At 37.8% G+C, this 19,582-nt stretch overlaps 1 protein-coding gene across 2 annotated transcripts; it reads left to right on the forward strand.

The window, feature by feature from the left end:
* The first annotated feature begins 493 nt into the window (after positions 1-493).
* On the forward strand, positions 494-16,854 carry sona (SON DNA and RNA binding protein a). Of its 2 annotated transcripts, XM_077216211.1 has the most exons (9): positions 527-638; positions 9,042-9,173; positions 9,302-9,337; positions 9,448-9,640; positions 9,738-9,796; positions 9,944-12,415; positions 12,534-12,970; positions 14,833-14,916; positions 15,012-16,854. In XM_077216211.1, the coding sequence occupies exons 2-9, from the start codon at positions 9,146-9,148 to the stop codon at positions 15,012-15,014; spliced, it is 3,312 nt and encodes a 1,103-aa protein (XP_077072326.1). In that variant the 5' UTR covers positions 527-638; positions 9,042-9,145; the 3' UTR covers positions 15,015-16,854. The 2 variants fall into 2 exon arrangements, with proteins under 2 accessions (XP_077072327.1, XP_077072326.1); XM_077216212.1 differs by lacking the exon at positions 9,302-9,337 and having other exon boundaries at positions 494-638.
* Positions 16,855-19,582: the final 2,728 nt, after the last annotated feature.

Consider the following 19,582-nt stretch of genomic DNA (forward strand, 5'->3'; position numbering starts at 1 on the left):
TGTTGTTTTTTTAAGCAGTGGAGTTACCCGAGCCTGCTTGAATGCTGTAGGGAAAATGCCAGTGTGGAGGGATGAGTTGATGATGTGTGTGAGTGCTGGTAGAAGTGTGGGAGAGATGGCTTGTAGAAGGTGTGAGGGGATGGGGTCTATCTATCTATCTATCTATCTATCGAAATGTAACAAACTTGTAAGTTAGGCATATACTCGCATTTTGTATCTTTATATTACTACAATAACTGGTCAAAAACTTTAGGAATTATTATTATTATTATTAGTTTTATTTTTATTTTTTTTCTTCAAGGGAAGGAAAGCTCTGGCCCACACCCCAACATAGTAGGTGGCGGTAATGCATGATAATACTGGTTGCCACCCGCCATTAAAAATAACAAAGAAGAAGAAGAAAATCTGTAGGAAAGCTAGTGTGAATGCAGAGCCATGGCTCTGTGTGAATGGTAATTCAGTAGGATGACGCTAGATGCCGCTCTGTGCTTGTAGATTAAGCAACAAACAAGCGAAGAAGTATCGGGGTTCCTGCTGTTTCTGGCGGACTGACTGTGCTGTAAATGTCATGGCGACCAACAGCGAGCAACTTTCTCGTGGTTTCGTAATTGAAACCTATCAAGAAGTCAACAACACAGGTGAGTATTAGTGGGTGAAATATTTCTCAAAAATAATGTCTGCTTACTTTAAGAATATGACGGAAATACTGAGCTGTTATACAGACGCGCGTGGTTTGTTGTAAAGCTTGTAGCGTGGGATGCTAAGCTAACGAGCCTTTGTCCGCGTGTTCAGCAAAACGCTCAACCAACAGCATTTTTCGACGCGTAACTACTTTCTGCGCACACATAATGTAATAGTATCCAACCAAACAGATTAATTATGCAGTACATGTAAATTAGCAGCCTACGCAGTTTGCAGAGCACTCATGTTGGGTTGGGTTAGCCTTTGTAGGATGCGCGTGCCGAGTTAGCCGCGCGGGTGACGAGTCTCCATTCTCTCTTCTGAATGAAACGAAGCGAAAACTATCACGTAAGAAGTACTATAGGCGTACGTTATACATTTAACAGTAAGCATGATTGTCTTGTATCCATATTAACACCTACTTAAATCTGTGTCTTGTAGTTAATCATGAGGTGAATAATATCAAAACAACCAAGCGTCATGTCTCGTGCACCGTACTAGTTGGCGTCCTTATCTGCGTCTAGCACTCGTTTTATGTATTAAAATGTACTCTTTTAATAATTACTGAGTAACTGTTTGTAAAAACACCACCGACTGGCTATCTATATTATGGTAATACCTAACTATATTATACTTGGAATTCTCTATTCTAAATTGCTGCTGGTTACTAATGTCGGTTGTATGTTTACATCCATACACACACACACACACACATATATATATATATATATATATATATATATATATATATATATATATATATATACATACATACATACATACATACATACATACATAAATGTATATGTATGTATGTATTTATATATATACATACATACATAAATGTATATGTATGTATATATATGTATGTATTTATATATATATATATATATATATGTGTATATATGTGTATATATATGAATTTCTCATTGTTTCCAAGATTGTTGTATTAATAGGAATATTTCGCTATTGCAATGTCTTAAAGGGTTAGTTCACCCAAAAATGAGAATGATGTCATTAATGACTCACCCTCATGTCGCTCCAAGCCCATAAGACCTCCGTTCATCTTCAGAACACAGTTTAAGATATTTTAGATTTAGTCCGAGAGCTTTCTGTCCCTCCATTGAAAATGTATGAACGTTATACTGTCCTTGTCCAGAAAGGAAATAAAGACATCATCAAAGTAGTCCATGTGACATCAGTGGGTTAGTTAGAATGTTTTGAAGCATCGGAAATACATTTTGGTCCAAAAATAACTAGGGCTGAAACGATTCCTCGAGTTACTCGATTACAAAAATTCCTCGAGGCAAAAACTCTGCCTCGAAGCCTTGTTAAATTCCTATGTAAAATGTAATTCACTATACGGGGGATCTATACTATAGCGCGTGATACATTTTGAATTTATTTGGCACGATGGCGGAGAGTAAAGATGTCCATAAACGGCAGAGAATGTCTAAAGTTTGGGATCATTACATACTTAAAAAGGAAGAGAACAAGGTGCAATGTGTCTACTGCGAAGTAGACCAGGCATACCACAACAGTACGACTTCAATGATTCAGAATCTGAACCGAAAACATCCACTCCATGCTCTCACCAAGCGTCACTGAAACATAACCTAATGGTGTGTTCACACCGAACGCGAATAGAGCGTCAAATACGCGTCTATCGCGTTTAGTTAGACGCTTAAACATTCGCTCGAGTTAAAAATTTTCAACGTGCGCGGAAGACGTTTGCGTCATTAGCGTCTTTGCACTGACTTTGTATGTAATCTACTCGCGCAAATAATTAAAGTTGCGTTCGGTGTGTGAACCCCTTCACTTACACACACAGACACACACGCATACACACACGCACACTCGTCTCTCTCACGCGCCAGTTAGATCAATTGCGGCAATGCATCACATATGCTTAAACTTTCATTTAGCCACACAACAATAATTTCAGCATGCAATCTCTGTATACACCGCGACGTGATGGAGGAACAAATATTGAATTGCAGTCTTTGCGAGACCTTGTTTGTATGTCACGTCTTCCAAATAGTTACAGACAACAACAAAAAATGAAATTCCCCAGCCTGCTTCTCCAAATCCACTCGTACTTTTGGGGAAGACATTTTAATTGGCTACCAAAGTAATTGAGCATAGAACATTGTTGGCACTTATGCTAAATGGGTAAAATTTGCAATAAATAGGCCTAGTTTTGGAGCCAAATGTTGGAGTTGGAATACGTTTTTTTTGTTTGTTTTTTGAGAAATAAAAGCCAAATGCTTGATCATTTTACAGCCACATCATTTTCTTTATGCATTATTTGTTTTAGTTGTTTAAAAACACACACAAAATTATCCGATTACTCGATTAATCGGTCGATTAAGTGCTAGATTAATCGATTACAAAAAGAATCGATAGCTGCAGCCCTAAAAATAACCAAAACTACGACTTTATTCAGCATTGTATTGTCTTCCGGTTCTGTTGGGGATCCGCGTTCACGAGTCCGCAGTGACGCTGATGACGTAAGACGCTGCTGACGTGTATCTGGTGCGTCCGTGTATTCGGGTTCAAATAAATATGGCTGGGCAAAAAAATGCAAGTCTTCCTCTGTGTGGAAATCCTTAGACATGTTTGTGAAGATTGTTTTGTTTCATTGATGAGTAATTAATGACATCATTTTCATTTTTGGGTGAACTAACCCTTTAAGATCCAGATCTATATATTGTACTTATATACTGTATACTGCTACTAATGCCTTAATTGTCGCTTTTCTAACGTTAGATCCATAATAATATTGTATCTTCTGGATCGATTCGGATTTCCACGTATTAGAGCCACTCTATATATCTAATATATTTAAACGTTCATAAAACTGTCGTCTCTTCATGAGGTGAAATAATATCAAAACAATATATATATATATATATATATATATATATATATATATATGCGCCTAATTCATTCAATCTCTTCACTAAGCTAGTAATTCTGAAACCAATGGGGCCAGATTGTTTATACCCGTTGCAGAATAGGCCATTCCAGGATGACAAGTTTTTAAATGTTAGGAGAAAATCCACCAACATGTTCTTTCTGACAAAACTCTTTATCATTTGAGCATGTTTTATTAGATTGTGCTGGATTTAACCTTGTGAGAAACCTTTTTTTTTTTTTTTACTCCGTTAAGTGTTTTGAATAAAATTTTAACAAAGTTAAACCAGATATAGTTCCCCCGGTTTCACAGAAAAAGCTTAAGCCTTGACCCAAACTAAAATGCATGTTTGAGCTCTTGTAACTAAAACCAACTTAAAATATGTCAGTGCCATTGTTTTGTCTCAAGATGCACAGCACCCCAGTAATGTTTTTTTTCTAAGGCACGATTATAAATGTCCTAAATTGAACTAATGCCTAATACTGACTTATCTAAGCCCTGTTTGTAAAACCAGCTGGGCTTATAGTTTTTAGCAAAAATAAATTGTATAAACCTGATGGTTTTACCATAAATTTCTAACCATGAAAATAGCCACAAAACCTGGCGTGGCGTTAAAAAACAAACACTAAGCTAGTCAGCAACTCTAGCACTCATTTAATGTAGTAAAATGCTATATTTGCAAATCTATATATATATTTATTTATATATATACAGGTCCTTCTAAAGAAATTAGCATATTGTGATAAAGTTCATTATTTTACATAATGTAATGATAAAAATTAAACTTTCATATATTTTAGATTAATTGCACACCAACTGAAATATTTCAGGTCTTTTATTGTTTTAATACTGATGATTTTGGCATACAGCTCATGAAAACCCAAAATTCCTATCTCAAAAAATTAGCATATTTCATCCGACCAATAAAAGAAGTGTTTTTAATTAAAAAAAAGTCAACCTTCAAATAATTGTTCAGTTATGCACTCAATACTTGGTCGGGAATCCTTTTGCAGAAATGACTGCTTCAATGCGGCGTGGCACACCTGCTGAGGTGTTATGGAGGCCCAGGATGCTTCGATAGCGGCCTTAAGCTCATCCAGAGTGTTGGGTCTTGCGTCTCTCAACTTTCTCTTCACATATCCCACAGATTCTCTGTGGGGTTCAGGTCAGGAGAGTAGGCAGGCCAATTGAGCACAGTAATACCATGGTCAGTAAACCATTTACCAGTGGTTTTGGCACTGTGAGCAGGTGCCAGGTTGTGCTGAAAAATGAAATCTTCATCTCCATAAAGCTTTTCAGCAGATGGAAGCATGAAGTGCTCCAAAATCTCCTGATAGCTAGCTGCATTGACCCTGCCCTTGATAAAACACAGTGGACCAACACCAGCAGCTGACATGGCAACCCAGACCATCACTGACTGTGGGTACTTGACACTGGACTTCAGGCATTTTGGCATTTCCTTCTCCCCAGTCTTCCTCCAGACTCTGGCACCTTGATTTTTCCGAATGACTTGCAAAATTTGCTTTCATCCGAAAAAAGTACTTTGGACCACTGAGCAACAGTCCAGTGCTGCTTCTCTGTAGCCCAGGTCAGTCGCTTCTGCCGCTGTTTCTGGTTCAAAAGTGTCTTGACCTGGGGAATGCAGCACCTGTAGCCCATTTCCTGCACACGCCTGTGCACGGTGGCTCTGGATGTTTCTACTCCAGACTCAGTCCACTGCTTCCGCAGGTCCCCCGAGGTCTGTAATCGGTCCTTCTCCACAATCTTCCTCAGGGTCCGGTCACCTCTTCTCGTTGTGCAGCGTTTATTGCCATACTTTTTCCTTCCCACAGACTTCCCACTGAGGTGCCTTGATACAGCACTCTAGGAACAGCCTATTTGTTCAGTAGGGCTGTGTTGAAAAAATCGATTCACCAATTCTGAATCGATTTTGATATTAGTTTCTAAAGATCGATCTGTAACTCAGAGGATCGATTTAATAATAGGCTTACATTTTCCCCGTGAACTTTAACTTGCCGCGACTGGGAGATCCCTGTATGCGCATTGAAAGGCTTTCACTCAGCACGCACATTGTTACGACAACGGGCTTTGAGTGAGTCATTAAACCGTTCATTCAACGAACACGTTCAAAAAAGCTGATTCATTAAAAGAGATGTAATGAAACAATGTGTTAATTATTTTTTAACTTTGAGTTCCACTTTTCAAGGCTCAGCTGAGCAGCAATGCGTCGCATGGGTAACGCTGAAGCTGATGCTTCACTTAGAGACCAATAATGCATTGATTCAATGCGTGACTCGCTGATTTTATTTTCCCGCGGCTTCCTCGCGCTGTGGAATGCTGACCAGCGCTGCTGCTGACGCGCATTTATGGTAAATACCCGTGACGTGAAATTTAGAAGGATGATACGACAAATATTTCGCTTTCCTTTGACACGGCAATACGAATTTGACTTCAAAGACAGACGCAGGTAATCGCACGCGCTCTGCCGATCTCTCTCATTCACTGTCTGTGCAAAGCCTCTGTAGGCTACACATCACCACGATAAACAGTCTTGTTTGTTGTCATTATGAACTTGTTTAACATTCAATACACATGCATGAAGTTCAAAACAAGAAGGGGATAGCCTTATAAAAAAACGTGAATATCGCGGTTGCTGCGGTTACTTGCAATCCTCTGCGGTTGACTTGTCAGTAGCGCGGTACTACAAGATTGCGGTAGCCTAATCGCGATAGCCCTAGTACTGCTGCTGAAATACCTCTGCGTCCTCTTGTCGTCTACACCAGTGCAAGTTTGTGAAAGCAGTTGTATCAACACTCTGGAAGGGGGATTGTTCTTTACAACCATCAATACTCCATTAATTTGCAGTTGAATGTCTATAATAATAGTATCAATATGTTGCATAACTACAGTCCTGTAATTCAGGCAACAGCTGGAAAAAATGCTTTTTTCTAAAACGCTTATCTAAATCTCGAAGATCGGATCAGATCGGATCGAATAATGATAATCGATTCAAGATCTTGAGAATCGGAATCGAATCGATTCTTGAAATTTGATTCGAAACCCAGCCCTATTGTTCAGAAATTTCTTTCTGTGTCTTGCCCTCTTGCTTGAGGTTGTCGATGATGGCCTTCTGGACAGCAGTCAGGTCAGCAGTCTTACCCATGATTGCGGTTTTGAGTAGTGAAACAGGCTGGGAGTTTTTAAAAGCCTCAGGAATCTTTTGCAGGTTTTTAGAGTTAATTGGTTGATTCAGATGAATAGGTTAATAGCTCGTTTACAGACCCTTTTCATGATATGCTAATTTTTTTAGATTTTGGAATTTTGGGTTTTCATGAGCTGTATGCCAAAATCATCAGTATTAAAACAATAAAAGACATGAAATATTTCAGTTGGTGTGCAATGAATCTAAAATATATAAAAGTTTAATTTTTATCAGTACATTATGGAAAATTATGAACTTTATCACAATATGCTAATTTTGAGAAGGACCTGTATATATATATATATATATATATATATGCGCCTAATTCATTCAATCTCTTCACTAAGATAGTAATTCTGAAACCAATGGGGCCAATCATATATATATATATATATATATATATATATATATATATATATATATATATATATATTTAAAGATAAGGCACTTTACACGTTTACATTAGATCCATTTAATTTATAATTTTTACAGTAGCAAAATATTGGGGCCAAACTAATGGTAAGATTTTGTTATGGGTCGTATTTGGGTGTGGTAACAGTCCACTTTAATTTGCTACAAAAGCCATAGTTTATAATACAATTAAAATTGGATACTTTCTTGGGGAATATACTTCTAGCCACAAATCAAACAGATATATTACAGATTAAAGATTTTACAGTAACATAAATATAGTATTTGTTAGTTTGGGTGAAACTGGTTAAATAAAATGGTGGTACCGTGGTAAATTTGTGTAATGCTTGGAGATAATTTGTTTGAAAGACAATGCTAGTGATAAGTTGACCTTGAGTTGAGAGATGCATTTATTTCACTATTAGCATAGTTACTTATCCCAAGTCACATCCATTATGCTGTTTCAGTAACCTCCTACAACATCATAAATCATATAAAAAAAACAGGCCTGATTCACTGCATGGTTCAAAAGCCATCTTTTTTAAATTGATTCAAAAAGTGATTTGCCAGGCTGATGTTATTATTCAACATCCCTGCTTATTGAGTGTAAAGAAGCACTACTAGAGTAGAAGATACTTTCAGTCTTTATATTAGTCACATGTTTTTGTTTTGTACAAATTTGTACAAAAATTTGAAATTTTGCTAACTTGTGACGCTTTTCCACTGCACGGTACGGCTCGCTTCGGCTCGCTTTAAATGGTACCACCTCTGTTGAGGTTCCAGGCGTACCATACCGATACTAAAATGTGACGTGGAAGCACTGTAGATCACTGATTGGTCAGACAGACAGAATCGTCACTACCAGCGTCATTGTATTTGCGAGACATCAAACCCGCTAGATTTAAATAGCCAGTAACCGCCACCGCTGTAGCACCTGTTTTAAAACTACTTGCTTGAAGAAAAAAAACTTCCAAAAAAGAAATGGCTGAATCGTGGTCAGTGGACGAGAAACGCAGACGTAAGGGCAGACTCTTGTTGGTTGCCGAGGAGCAGATAAACTATAACAATCAGTCATAATCCCACCCACTTTGAAGCGGTACTAACTGCAGTGGAAAAGCAACCGAGCTAAAGTGAACCGAGCCGTGCCGCGCCGAGTCGTACCATGCAGTGGAAAAGCGAACCGTGCCGAGCCGAACCGTACAAAGCCGCACCGAGCCGTACCATACAGTGGGAAAGCGCCATTAATTTTCAGCCCATTAAAACTGATGCCTCCCAAGACTATAAGAAATCATTTTAGCTGTTGTGACAATCTCATCTCACTCCTTTGGTGACATAAGCAAAATTCACCACAATGTATCACAGAAAACAAATAGTTTGCATAAAACATGTTTATGATCATGGTCATCTTTTATCTTGAGCTATGCATTTTTTTTTTTTTTTTTGTTAAAGTTGTGCAGGCTTCTCAGTTGCATCAAATCCGTTACCTTAATAAAGCAATATTTAATGGCAATGCATGTTTATAGCTTACATGTAGACTGAACAGTAAGGTTAAAAAGATAGCTAGTTCACCCAAAAATGAAAAATCTATCATTTACTCACCCTCAAGTTGTTCTAAACCTGTATGAACGCAAAAGATATTTTGAAGAATATGGGTAACCAAACAGTTCCATAGCCATGAACTTCCATAGTACCCCATTAACTGTTTGGTTACAACATTCTTCAAAATATCATCTTTTGTGGTCAGCCCAAGAAAGAAATGCAAACAGTTTTGGAACAATTTAAGGATGAACTATCCCTTAAAGTTGGTTATATATTTGTTTTTCCTTTCAGAGTGAAAACTGAGGGTCAACGCGTTTTGCCCTGATTTACGGAGCAAAGACAACAGAAATTGTTACCAAAATTAAGATTGTGAATCAGTTAAACCAGTTTTTGAAATGGAGAGTGCAGTGAACACTGGTCCTGGTAAGTTACTAAGTTTTAGCCCTTTATAGAGTCACAGTGTTAAACGTGGGAAGTTGATCATGGTGAAATCATTGTTAGTAAAAGATTGTGAGAGCTCTCCATGTCTTCATATATTCAAACATTTTCAGAAGTACCATGTGTGATTTATCTGACAAAGAGAGATGGTATGTCTGAATTGTCATACAACTTTCTTAAAACTGTTAGAATAAGCTTTTTTCATACTGTATTTATGTTCAAATAAATATTTTTGTAAACATTGTGTCTTACCCCACAGATGATGAGCCATGTGAGACTGCTGTTCCAAATGAAACCATTAATGTTAAGGATGGGAGTGAGACCCCAAAAAAGAAAAACAAGAAACATAAGAAACACAAAAGTAAGAAGAAACGGAAGAAGCGTAAGGGTGAAAAAGACAGTAGCTCTGAATCTGGAGTAGAGTCGGATGGTGATTCCCGAACAAGAACAAGGTGAGATTTACTTTGGTTGTTCGGCAACATTGTGCCGCCCCCCCCCCTTGATACTTTGTTCCTTTTATATTAAATGAAATATTTTCTTTTGTTACAGTGTTAAAAAAGATGGCTTATCTAACCCTGTGACTGATGCTACGAAAAACTGTACAGAAGGTATATGCATATGTTCTCGTCAGTACAATGAGAAACAAGCAATCTGGCAAATTATTACATATGTGTGCTCAAATTTAAACCAATTTACTTTGAATTCAATGAGACTTTTAATCTGAAAAGTAAAATTACAATTATATGTCCTTTCAGACCTCAGTGATGTGGAAGCTGATGCCAAGGTTAAAAAGCAAAAACATCGTGTTGGGAAAAAGAAGAAAAAAAGAAGGCGTAAAGAAGAGGAAAAGCAAGAGAAAAAGTCCTCCTCTCGCTCAAGATCGGGGAGTAGCTCAGCATCAGGGTCAGAATCGGAATTGGACTCAAAACAATCACAAAAAATGCAGGTGGAGTCTTTAAAATTGGACAAGAAGTCACCTATTACTGCAGCTAAAGTTCCAAGCGACAAATTTAAAGATGGCACACCCCAACTGGAAGATAAAAAGAGAGATATGACTTCTGATCACAGTGAAGAAGAAAGTTTCAAACTAGGAGGGAGAAAAAAGATGTCTCCTGAGCCTGCAAATGCACTAATTCAAGAGAGGGACATAACGGTGGAAGTTGTTGGCGAACATGAAAGTTTTGGTAAAGCTCAAGAACTTCCTGATATCATCCCTAAGCAAGAGAATGTGCACAAAGAGCAAGCTGTACAGAAGGACATCTTAAAGGAAGCAAATGGGAATCAGAAAGAAAAGAAAAAAAAGTCCCTCTCCAGGTCAAGGTCACGATCGCTTTCAGACACTAAAGGGAAGAAATTCAAACATAGTCGCTCCAGAACCCCAAAGAAGTCAACGGGTAAATCAGGACGTCATAATGACAGATCATCTTCAAGGGACAGGTCTGTGTCTGCCTCTGGTGGGAAGGATCGAACAAAACGAAGAAGCTCAAGGTCTCCATCTAGACGGTCCCCATCTAAAGTGACAAAGAAAGCTGGACGCAGGTCAAGGTCACTCTCTGGAAGAAGAGGGTATCGCTCTGGCTCAAGGTCTCGCACAAAGACCAGAAGATCTAGGACCAGGTCCCCACTGCGTGGTCATCGCTCAAGATCTAGGTCAACTGGAAGAACAAGACATTCACGCTCAAGATCAAAACAATCTGTTTCTCGGAGGAAGAATTGGCGCTCAAGATCACGCTCCAGATCTCTACGGAGAGGAAGACACTCAAGGTCTCGCTCTCGAAAGAGGACACCTGTTTCTCGGATGAGGCGGTCCAGGTCTAGATCTGTCAGAAAAGCAAGGCGAGCACGCTCAAGATCCGTTGTGATCCTTAAACGATCTAGATCCCAATTGAGAAGAAACCGAAGATCTAGATCAAGATCCATTCGTAAAAGATCCGGTTCAAGAAGCCCAAAACGTCGAACTAAGTCTCGATCCCCTCAACGCTCCAGGCCCTCTGTGTCACGTTCTCCTACAGTCCCTCAAAGGAGGTCAAAATCTAGGAGCCCTCATAGCACAAAGTCAGAATCAGTATCTCCTCAGCGACGTAAAAGATCAAAGTCACGATCATCCTCACATAATTCAATGTCTGAATCCCCAAAATTAAGAGTGGATAAAAAGCAAAAAGGTAAACGGTCAAGGTCAAGGTCAGTTTCACAGCGTAACACATCAAGATCTAGATCCATTTCCAGGGGACGACAAACATCAGATAGAAGTATGTCCCCTGCTAAGAGTGCACACTCTAAATCTCCCACTAAAGAAGATGAGTCTTTAAAGGATCAGAGTTTAAAGGAAACCTCAGAGACTAGACTGCAAGTTTTGGATGCTGTGGAGGGAAATTTAGAAGTAAAAGGGACAGCAGGTGGATGGAAACCAGTGACTACTGAATGTACATCTGTGCTAAGGTCATTAAATGAAGACGTAACATCATCAGAATGTGACACACAATGTAAAATAATAGAGGAGCCTGAAAATCCCTCTGAATGTGAAGGAAGACCAGACCGATCTAGATCATTGTCCTCAGAGCTGGTTCCTCAACATGGCACTCCAGGATCAGATGAAGATGATCGATCAGAGAGCTCACGATCACCTTCACCAAATACAGTGAAAGAATCTAAATCCTCCAACAGAACGTCACCTGTTCAAAGAAAGCGTTCCAGATCAGCTTCTTCCACCAAGAAGAGGCGGTCCAAGTCAAAATCTGTCAGCAGCAAGAGGAGGTCAAGGTCTCCTGCAAGAAAACACAAGTCCAGGTCTCCCTCACATAGTCGTAAAAAAAGGACAAAGTCCCGGTCACCTGTTCGGAAAAGGAGATCACGATCAAGATCAGCCAATCGAAGGGCAAAATCAAGGTCTAAATCTCACACAAGGACAAAGCGCTCAAAATCAAAATCCCCCAAGCGGAAACGGTCAAAATCTAGATCACCAGCTCGAAAAAGGAGGTCCAAGTCACGTTCCCCTGCTAGAAAGAGAAGATCTCGTTCACGGTCAAGGGCCCGTCAGTCACGATCCAGAAGGTCACGATCTGTGTCACGCCGGAGGAGACCAGCATTTAGAGGGCGATCTTTTGACAGACGAGATCGATGGAAACGTGAACCAAGCCATTCCCCAATTTTGATTCTCCGTAAGAGGAGATCTAACTCAAGATCCCGACGCAGTTCTAGCAAGACTCCACCGCGTCTCACTGACCTAGGTAAATATAATTTTTGCTTTGCTTCCTCTTGTTAGCATGAATAAAATGTATTAACTTCAAATTAATAGCAAGAAATGTCTGTCTACATCACAACAACCTTAATTACCTCTCTCTTCAGATAAAGATCAACTGTTGGAGATTGCGAAGGCTAATGCCGCTGCGATGTGTGCTAAAGCTGGAATGCCCATACCTGAAAGTCTCAAGCCGAAGGCAATTCTACAGTTACCCCTGCCAACCCCAGCTCCAACCCCATTATCTTTGCCTCTGCCATTGCCCATGCCCAATTTATCTATGAATCTGCCCATGGGTATACCAGGTATGCCTGCAATGCCAAACATGACGATGAACGCTGCGGTGGCAAGTATGACTGCGGCAACCATGACTGCTGCTCTGTCAAACATGGGTGCCCTGTCCTCTATGCCCCCGATGCCTCCCCTTCCTACCATTACCAACAAGCCCCCTCCTGCACCCACACCTAATCTGGCAAGTATCGAGGAGGTGAAGAGGAAAGTGGCTCAACAAGCAAACAGCATTAGCATCAAGGAGTTCACAGAGGTGAGATTTGTTTTTGTTGCTCAGTGAATCAGATTATGTATGCATGTATATTGGGGTCGGTAAGATTTTATTTGTATTTTTTATTTAAATTAATATTTTTCTTCAGCTTGAGTCCATTGAATTACTGTAACCCGGTAGGTGGAGTTCGGTTCACTTAGTTTTGTCGTGGCCACGACATTAAGAGAAGACTGCCTTTTAAATTCCTTCACTGATCTCTTTTTTTTTTTAATATATATATATATATATATATATATTTTTTTTTTTATTATATAGGACCCTATAGCCTATTAATTACTCGCTGAAATAAAATGAAACATATAGCCTAATATGTTAAGTGAACTTCCCGTTCCCAGAAGGGCATCTACAGAAATGTTCATATAGAATCAAATCTTTATTGGCATGACTGACGGACATTTACAATATTTACAAAACATAGGCTATATGGTACTGAAAGTAGTAGTATTGGATAAAACAGAAAATTAATTGGGTAAAGAGATGAGATCAAGCATTAAAATTAAAAAATATAAATATTAAACAAAAATAAAATAGTCTACATATTAGTCAATAGATTTAAAGACTTTTGGATTAGAATTTTTTTTTTGTAGCTTAAATATTCTTTTAACATATAGCCTATTAATAATAACAAATTATTCAAACTTCATTCGAATTCTGTCACGGGCACAAGGTAGCCTATCTATACATTTGTAAATTAAAATGCTAATTTATCATCACATACTGGTAAGTATGTTAGGTTTTTGGCATGATCAGGCATTTACAAACTTAACTTTAAGTAACATACTATAAAGAACATTAATTGGGTAAAGAGATACATGAAATGAAGGGGAAAATAAAGCAAATACATAATGAATAAAAAATATAACCAATAATAAAAAAAAGTATTGTAGGCATGCATATATATACACACACAACTGTGTTCTATGTTCTTACATATTCTTTTAACATTTATAACAATCTTAATTCGAATGCTGTCTTTAGACAATATTGTGCAATATTAAATAGGCTAACGATATAATAATTTCCGCACTTTTTCGTCATTATTTCAAAAACATTTTATTTATTTATTAATATCCATTTCTGATAATTCCAGGTTGCTACGGTCACTCAGGTTTGTTTACACAAACTTGTGGCCACGAGAAACAGGTGATGTTCGCTCAACATAGGATCTCGAGGCAACGAGCTTGTTCATATGGCCATGATATATGTCGTACCTTAACAAAATTATTTTGTGGCCACGACATCACGTTTCCACAAATTAATATCTTATGGCCACAACAAAACTAAGTGAACTGAACATGTCCCCTCCCAGCTTGCATATTTACTTGATAGAAATTGCATTATTAAAAAACATTTAAGTTTCAAATAAATGACGATTTCAATTAAAGGGCGATTATCGCGCAAAATTTTGACTAAACAAAGAGCACCAATGTAAGAATGCACACCGACTTGCAAAACCAGGTGTACACGTGTATTTATGGAGCCTGGAGCTGCTGAAATGACAGTACTTGACAGACATAATAAATATTATAATAATTATATCGCCAGTGAAAATCGCTCGGGAATGAATACAATGAAGACGCGCCGAAAAACATCTAAAAAAAATCTGGCGATAAACATCCCGGTGTACACAGCCTCAAGTCTTCTATTAAAACATTTTTAAAAAATGTTACTGACCCCAGAGTTTAAATGTGTTATTGTATTAGTGCTAACAAATCGATTAATCAACTCTTAACAAAAACATTTGTATGTGTGTGTGTGTATGTGTGTGTGTATATATATATATAAATTTGACAGCACTATTATATATAACCAAGTTCTCATTTTTTGCAAATCCTCTTTTTTAGAAATGTAAACAGATTGCAGAGAGCAAGGAGGAGATGCGTATTGCACGACCACATGTTTCAGATGATGATGATGATGAGACACGGGTAAATGTTCTGTCATTTTGAACTGATTGAAACTGATTTGTTATCTTGGATGCTTTTATTTACCTCTTGTTTGTTTTATTTTAACTATTTTGCAGTAACCCGCTGTCCTTCTACTTCATCTTGTATACTATCCTGATGTTGGACACCTGTGGCCCATATTTAGGATGAAGGATGAACTCTGCCATAGGCTTGTTTCTGTCATGTAAATTAAACTTTCGTTTATTCGCAGGCGTTTGAGCATTTGGACACTTGAAGCTCCATTCATTTCATTGGTTTATTTCGACCTTTATCTTTAAATTGTCAGTTGTTGGAACAACTGCAACCTACAGGAACCTTTTTTTACAATAGACTACCAGATTTGGCCATTCAATATGTCTACCTGCCCAGACTGACAGTGAAACATTTCGCTTTCAGACTTTTTACCTTCACTACATATGGTGCCTCTTGATACCATTAAGAAGGACCTCTGGTAGATTAAACTCAGATTTATAGATGTACAAGGAAGGGAGGGAGGGAGGGAGTGGGGGGGGGACTGATTTTGGGGTGCAGCTTAGATCACAGATCAGGTCTGTTGGTCCACGCTTAACATGTTAAGAGACGTGATCATTTTATGAGTATTTTTTTCCTGTGTTTTAAAATTGTTAATCACTTGTTTAAATACATTAATGATAAAGATAATTTGTTTTTGTTCCTTAACACTTTTGTGAACTTTTAAAGCAAATTAAATGTTGAGGTTCAGAGTTGTGGCTATACTTGAGTGCTATATTAATGGATGATATTTGCATTGTAAGGATTCTGACCACAAACTTTCTTTTAGTTTCATCGTTTAAATCTTGCTGTGCTGATTTCTGGTGACTGATTGTGGTCTGGCTTTATCTAATAGAGTTATCGCAGAGAATGACACTCATTGATCAGATTGAGTTTTTTTTTTTCTCTCATTTTTATTCTATATCATACACTGCATCTCTGTTCAGTTCATGATGCAGTTGTGTGGTATACGATGCTGTTTTATCTTTGTGATTGAAATATTTGACCCAGCAGAACTGCAGGGTGGGATGCTGAATTTTCAGTAGTGAGAACGTCACCCATCACCATTCTAGATGGGGGTGATGAAAATGCATATGATTTAAATAAGATTACTGTTTAGACACGTGTACTTTAAGATGTACTGTATACTGTGTGTAGGTATGTTTTGTCTTTTTTGGTTACATCTCTACATGGTTTTTTGCTATAGTGGAGATCACTTTCCCAATTTATCTAATAAGAAATGTGATGATGGCACTGCTCCTACTGATACACACAGGAAATGTTTAACTCTTAAGGTAGACACATAAAGGTTAACATTATGTTCAACATAAAGGGATGAGCCACAATGTTAGCTTTAGATTTGGCACTGGATTGTCCACAGAAACACAAACCTTGTCCAGAGCTTCTTCCACCTTGGATGGATGATATAGTGATAATGAATTCAGTTTAAAATTCATTAATATTAGCTAACAGATTTCAAACTGGAAATATGGAAAAATTGTTTAATTTTGCCATTGTTTACTCAAAAGGGTAATTAACCCCCAAAAATAGTCATTCACTCACCCTCATGTCGTTAAACACATCTATGACTTCTGCAAAATATTTTGCAGATTTGGAATGAAATGAGGGTGAGTAAATGAGGACAGATTTTTTTTTTTTTAGCTATCCCATTTTGACTATTAAATTTGAAAACCGTTATGAAATGAGTATGGCCGTGTTGAATTATCCTAGAGGTTAATCTGGAAAAGTTCTGCATCTAAGGTACAAGCCCACATTCCTTGCAACATCTTCAGTTTTGACAACTTTTTTATATATATATATGTTTTTCATCACATTGTGAAACATAATGGCACACTTTGTATATAATGCAACATCAAATATTAAAGGAAACAATCTAATTGACTTTGAAAATGTGTTCATTTTATTTTCATTTCATATGTGACCATAATAATATGAGCAACAGTCCAGTGCTGCTTCTCTGTAGCCCAGGTCAGTCGCTTCTGCTGCTGTTTCTGGTTCAAAAGTGGCTTGACCTGGGGAATGCGGCACCTGTAGCCCATTTCCTGCACACGCCTGTGCACGGTGGCTCTGGATGTTTCTACTCCAGACTCAGTCCACTGCTTCCGCAGGTCCCCCGAGGTCTGGAATCGGTCCTTCTCCACAATCTTCCTCAGGGTCCGGTCACCTCTTCTCGTTGTGCAGCGTTTTTTGCCACACTTTTTCTTTCCCACAGACTTCCCACTGAGGTGCCTTGATACAGCACTCTGGGAACAGCCTGTTTGTTCAGAAATTTCTGCGGTTTTGAGTAATGAAACAGGCTGGGAGTTTTTAAAAGCCTCAGGAATCTTTTGCAGGTGTGTAGAGTTAATTAGTTGGTTCAGATGATTAGGTTAATAGCTCGTTTAGTGACCCTTTTCATGATATGCTAATTTTTGAGATAGGAATTTTGGGTTTTCATGAGCTGTATGCCAACATCATCAGTATTAAAACAGTAAAAGACCTGAACATTTTCAGTTGGTGTGCAATGAATCTAAAATGTATGAAAGTTTAATTTTTATCATTACATTATGGAAAATAATGAACTTTATCACAATATGCAATTTTTTGAGAAGGACCTGTATATCTTGCCACTTAGTGTATTTGGGTTAATTTGGGTTTGTTTTGAAATCTGCAGAGTCAAAAAAGGCCTAGGGCCTGTACCATGATGGTAGTTGGACAAACTCAGGGTTACAGGATTAGTTTTGAGTTGACAAAACCAAACCAATCCAACCAAGCTTTGTTGGTACCATGATGCTGATCATCAACTTTCTCTGTCAACTCAGGCTTTGATCCTGAGTTTAGGTGTGACATCAGTAGCGAACAGCCAATCACACGTTGAGAAAGAGTGAAACAGATTAATTTCTCGCGAGAGAAGCAGCGCAATTCACTTATTAAATAAAAGTATTAGAATAGGAAGAATTTAAACAAATTTACACAGCAAGAAGAAAACAGCTGTCTATGAAAGAGGACAACTAAAAGAAAAATTCTCGCTACTGTATATCAGTGCAAGTAAAAGTTGTGAAGTTATTTTATACAGGTGATAAAGGTCTAGAGAGAATTGAACATTTAAGCTCACATGTAGTTATTTTATAGCTTCATATATTGATGCTAAAGCGTATTTATATTACCTTTATATATTTATTCATTTAAACTGCGTAATAATAATTGATAAACTAAAATTGTATCTGTGATTGATTAAGGGTATAATATACATAATATCTAAATCATACAAATTTATAATTCTAAATAAGCATCACTAAAAACCAGACGATTTTGTCTTTAAAAATCATTTGCTATGTAGTGACCTTTAATTTGGAGTAGAAACAGGGGGAGTGACTTTATCGCATCAGGCATGTGTCACTTTGCTCACAGCTGATTGGTCCAAGTTCGGTTTGCAACTTCTTACCTGGAACATAACCTCCCCCGGACCAAGGCAAGGCAAGTTTATTTATACAGCACATTTCATACACAATGGTAATTCAAAGTGCTTTACGTAGAAGAAATTAAAATAATCAAAAGAAATCAGAATAATTAAAACAGTTTAGAATAAAAGATAAAATACAGAAATAATCAAATGAAATCAGAATAATTAAAACATAAAATAAAATACTGTGCAAACAGTCGGACGAACAGTGGCACAGTGCTCATTCAGTAAATGCACAGCTAAACAGATGTGTTTTGAGTTGGGATTTGAATGTGACTACTGTAGGAGCACATCTGATCTCTTCTGGAAGCTGGTTCCAGCTGGGGCTGGCATAGTAGCTAAAAGCAGACTCGCCATGCTTAGAGTGAACCCTTGGTATTTCTGGCTGATGTGATCTGAGTGATCTGTTGGGTTTATATTCAGTGAGCATATCTGCAATGTATTGAGGTCCTAGGCCATTGAATGATTTATATACCAGTAATAATACTTTAAAATCAATCCTAAGACCAGGTTAGCAGTGGAGCAAGTTACTATGGCGATGAACACTGCTTAAAGCCAAACCACTTTCATGGTCCCTAAAACCCAGGGTTGTCGCAAACTAAACTGAAACATAGCTGGCTAGCCACCTAAACCGGCTTCATGGTATAGGCCCATGGTTTCACAAACAGGGCTTAGATTAAGCCAGGATTAGTTCAATTAGGACATTTAAGTAGCTTTTATAAATTTGACTTAGAAAAAAAACATTGGTTTGCGTCTTGAGACAAACAATGGCACTGACATTTTAAAATATGTCAGTGCAAGTTGCTTTCAGTTAAAACAAACATGCATTTTAGTCTGTGAAACCATAGAATAATTTAAATGCACGTGTAAAGTTTGCAAACATGTTAGTTCGAACATGTTGTTGTGTAAAAAACAAACAAAATGTATATGCTTCGGTACACAAAATGTGAATGAAGTAGAAAATGTAAAACGTCCATGTGGCATATTGCATCAAAAGCACTCTTTATATAAAACAGGGCATTATATATAGGCCTATTGCCAGTGCTTTCATATATTTTGTATTTTGGCCGGAAAATGTAATTTGGATTCAATTTAATAATATCAGATAATGATATCAACATGACACGTCATTTAACAGTTTGTTCTCTTTATGATGTCAAAGAGTATAGCAGTGAT

Source organism: Siphateles boraxobius, unplaced genomic scaffold (assembly GCF_051911475.1).
Source record: "Siphateles boraxobius isolate OS27281-9 unplaced genomic scaffold, OSU_SipBor_1 7, whole genome shotgun sequence".
NCBI classification, from domain to species: Eukaryota; Metazoa; Chordata; class Actinopteri; order Cypriniformes; family Leuciscidae; genus Siphateles; species Siphateles boraxobius.

Coding starts and splice junctions, on each gene's coding strand:
- sona (XM_077216211.1), top strand. CDS start 9,146: ATGGAGAGTGCAGTGAACACTGGTCCTG. Junction 9,174..9,301: donor TGCAGTGAACACTGGTCCTG/GTAAGTTACTAA, acceptor AAACATTTTCAG/AAGTACCATGTGTGATTTAT. Junction 12,971..14,832: donor GCATCAAGGAGTTCACAGAG/GTGAGATTTGTT, acceptor CCTCTTTTTTAG/AAATGTAAACAGATTGCAGA.